At 39.0% G+C, this 4,317-nt stretch overlaps 1 protein-coding gene across 1 annotated transcript in view; it reads right to left on the bottom strand.

Annotated features, from left to right (window-relative positions):
* Positions 1 to 218: 218 nt before the first annotated feature.
* The window catches only part of LOC122561394 (deleted in malignant brain tumors 1 protein-like), a 61,092-nt gene continuing 56,993 nt past the window's right edge, over positions 219 to 4,317 (bottom strand). Inside the window, exon 14 of the mRNA XM_043713158.1 lies at positions 219 to 390. Within this exon, the coding sequence (XP_043569093.1) occupies positions 219 to 390 (172 nt within the window). The remainder of the gene's footprint in view (positions 391 to 4,317) is intronic.

Here is a 4,317-nt window from a genome sequence, read left to right as displayed (position 1 = left end):
ATTTTTCAATGTATAGTTTCAGTTACATTATACTGTAAACTTTTGCTATAAAGTCTTACAATTGTGTACTCCACAACCACCTGATGAAGGAGCAGCGCTCCAAAAGCTAGTGCTTCTAATTAAATTTGTTGGACTATAACCTGGCGTTGTGTGATTTTTAACTTAGTACACCCCAGTCCAACACCGACAACTCCAAATCTTGAAGAACTATGGCAGCTTTACTTTTTATCTTTACCATACCCAAACCCATGCTTGCAAGCCTTACAACGTCTGATGTGCTTCTGCAACTGGTGCATAATCCTGAACATGTAAATAATTACACTGATAGCCAATTTAGGATTGTCAGTTGGGCTTTCTGTGTGGCACAGTTGTTTCCACTGGTAGGTAATACTTTAATACAAAGGGCAATACATTAAGACAAAAGAAAAATGCACTGTGTCTGTTTCAACTCAACAAAATAGGTGACAACCATTCACTGATTAATTTTTCAGTGAAATTATCCTGATGAGTGCAAGGTAAAAAGCTTCAACAAAATGTACATTTTCAGCAATACTCATGTGCCATGAGAGTTCAAAGAGACTGGCACATGTCAGATGACAATGTCTGAGGAGTTGGGGTGCATCTGCCCATGGAGTGTGCCCTGAGATGTTGGTGTGACGAAAGGAAAGCTAGTCTTTAGGCAGATATGCAAGTTGTTTCAGAAGTGAGCATGGTTAGATGGGGTGGAATTTGAACATAATACATGCCATTGAGGCAAGAAAGGCAATTAATGTGGCGTGTTTGATAAGATCTGGCAAGAACTCTCAATTGGTCTTGTGATAAGAATTCCTCAATAAAAGTTGGTACAACTTATACTTAATCAAAAGAAGATAAGAACTGATCCCCTATGCTTTATCCAAATGAAAGATTATCTACTTTGTTTCCTAAAATGCTTTGTAGATGACACATTCCCTGTTTATGCTCTAGCTGTCATATTCAAATAAGAAAGAGTCACAGAGTCTCTTTGAGAAGCCAGACTGAAGGTGTAACGTAGCTGCGAAAGGAAACAAGTGGGTAGCTGAGGGGATAGGGTGGTAAATGGCTAAAGCGGTTGGTCGGGTCAGTTAGAACGGTGGATCAGCTAAGTAGTCAGGGATTGGAAGGGGAGTCAGATGGACATAGAAGAGGAATGGTTGAGGTCAGATATCTAGTTTCCCAGAAGTTCCAGCTGGGAATCCTGTTAGTATTTAATCTTTCTAATATTTGCTGGGTAACTGTACAGGTAAGTGAAGCAGAACCCTCTGAAATCTTTGACTAGCTGAGAGTTGGAGATTTAATGGAGGGTTACAGATTCAGGATAATTGCCCATTGTAACATGCTGGCCAAACCTCTTGTTGTCAGTGCATCAGGATCACTGCAGGATACATCTGGTCTCTGACTGAAACAAATGCCATTGAAAATAACTATAATGACATGTTAGTTAACATTGACTCTGAAGCCTTATGAAAAGGCCAACGGATCTGACATCACATACTTAGATTTTCAAACAACATCAAATCTACTAAGGCAGGCTCTTAGCTTTAATGAAGGCACAACTGCCTCCTCATCTAGACATTCTGGAGGATACTGGCCAGCTTTATTCTCAGTGGGAATAAATGAGAAAGACGCAGTTCCATTCAAACCAAATAGCACAACAGTACTCAATCAAGGTTACTGGGCAAGGCAGGCTACAACATGACCACACGCCTCTAAGATATCCTTGATACCAGCACTCACAAGTGAGCGTATATGGAAAAGTTCTGCTCTTTATCCTATTCAAAATGCTAGAGAACACAGTTTATTATTTGCTTGGCACAAGGAACAATAACAAGTCTAAATTGATACCCCAAGATGGTGATAGAGGTCATGCAGATGTGTTATTGATGTGACAATGTTGCTTTCCTCAGCTTCTCTTGTATATTTCTTCATGGCCCTGTCATCCATGAAAAGCTTAGTTGGATTTACTGCCTCTTCCTCAAGCTCCATCAAATCCTCATCATTTAAGAAGGGCTGATGTTCCTCATGTCCTTCTGTTTGAAATATTGATCCTCAACATTGCAGCACCAGGTTGTGAAGTACACAGTAGATCATTCCTGCCCGTACCACCCTCTGCAGTGTATACTGCACATTCACAGTAAACTAGTCAAGGCAATGGAAGCACTTCCACCAGCCTTAATCCAACCTTCAGGACTCGACCAATGATAGTACTGAACCCTCCCTTTTGGCCCAGAGAATCGTTTAATCACTATCTTGACCCATCCAATTTATATTCATTACCTGAATTAAGAAACAAGTAGCACAATGTCAAAATTTACAAACAATGTCAATTTAGAAAACATTACTACATTTACACACCAGGCAATTCACTGGTGAATGAGTTTTAACAAATATAAATGGTGTAATGCATTTTCACTTATAAAGAAGTGATAAGACTTAAATATCAAACAATAAAAATGACCAAGTGGGCTGCAAAAGCAAATGGTAAGTCTGGGTACAGGTGAATAACATCACCGAATACCAACAAAACAATTTAAAGTGTGAACAGGATTGATTTCTAGGGTATGTAATTCACCAGTGATGAAGTTACATTAAATTTGTATGGCACCATGGCAAAACCACATAAAAGTACTGAGCGCAGTTCTGTTATCCCTTTACACTCACAGTCTAAAACAGAAATATTGGAGAAAGTGCAAAACTGACGAACAAGAATGGTATCAGAACTGAGAGATAATAGTTACCATGAGCTGTGAACCATTGCAATTGTTTATTGCCAAAAAAAAACCTGGAAAATCTGATAGACATTTTCAAAATTAAGAATTTTCTGGGCAGTGCAACAATGAGAGAATCCAAAAAGAGTGGCCCAAAATATGAGTCAGTTCCTAGTCAATCTAATAGGGAAGTAATGGGAAATTTATTTCCTCAGAGAGTGGAACACTATCACGGGAGATGGGTAAGGCACACAGCTTAGGTAATTTCTTATGAAAAGTGGATGAGCACATGACAGAAACTAGAATAGGAATTTTCATTGAAAGACTGAGCCAAAGCAGACAGGAAATACAAAATCGCACATGGAGTATAAACACTCACAGAGTTTCATTTTGTGTCCTATTTCTTTGTTTCATATGTTTTGCAACGCCATATAACAAGATCATGGTGTGAAGTGTAATACGAGTGATCTTAGTAAACCCTTACCAACTTTCTGAATGAAGTCACACATATTGAATCATCAACAGATTTTTCTAATTTGAATAGCACTGATCAAGAGAGGTAATTTAGTACTTACTTTTGTCTGGCGACACCTCTACGTAATATGCAAAAAAGCCAGGACCAGTATTGTGGGAATCAGATTGAAAATAAGCAGTCAAAGTGTTGGATGATGATGTAAATACATTGCCTAACCCAGTACATATTGTGGCAAGTGCAGGAGAATTTGTTGAAGGCCCATCATATATTGTAACATAATCATTTGAGCAACGTGGGGAAACGTCCAGGCTGCAAAGAGAATATTTTTTATGTTTTATTTCTACTGTTAGTAATTTACTGCAAAAATAACATTTGTCAGAAATCTGTTCAAAAACATAAGGAGAAAAAGAACAAGCGTTAATCCAGCCGCAATCTTCACACAAATTAAATATTAGAATTAAATAGCATTCACTTACAGGAAAATTGTAAGCAATTTATATGATCATCCAAGGGAGGGACATAAGAAAGTGGCTTTGATCTCCTTAGAGTGGTTTAAGGCAACATTTGACAGAGTTGCTCAAAATCATAATGGCTTTTGATAGGTTAAATATGAGAAACTTTTTCCCAGGAGAATCAGCAAAGTAAGGAAACAAACTTTAAAAGAATTGGCAAAATAACTTAAGGTTTTTGGCATGGTTTGTAGCTATTTGGAATCATTAAATAACAGCTGTCCAAGCTTCATCTACAACTGCAATTGAGTTAAGTCTTACAGTTAAGTAATTTCCAGGAGTGGCTGGAGTGCCTCTTTCAGTAATATAGACTAGCTGGCTAACTGTAATTAGCTCTCGCCTCTCATGAATTTGGGCTTTCTATTTAGATGTGTGGCAACTCAACAGTGGGAGAAAATGAGGACTGCAGATGCTGGAGACCAGAGTTGAAAAATGTGATGCTGGAAAAACATAGCAGGCCAGGCAGCGTCTGAGGAGCAGGATAATTGACGTTTCGGGCATAAGCCCTTCTTCAGGAATGAGGCTAGTGTGCCAGGCGGGCTGAGATAAAAGGTAGGGGGGAGGGGATTTGGGGGAGGGGCGCTGGGAATGCGAAAGGTGGAAGGAG

This window comes from Chiloscyllium plagiosum, chromosome 22 (genome assembly GCF_004010195.1).
Source record: "Chiloscyllium plagiosum isolate BGI_BamShark_2017 chromosome 22, ASM401019v2, whole genome shotgun sequence".
In the NCBI taxonomy this organism is placed as follows: domain Eukaryota; kingdom Metazoa; phylum Chordata; class Chondrichthyes; order Orectolobiformes; family Hemiscylliidae; genus Chiloscyllium; species Chiloscyllium plagiosum.
The sequence above is the reverse complement of the archived record's forward strand: the minus strand, read 5'-3'. Positions and strand labels throughout refer to the sequence as shown.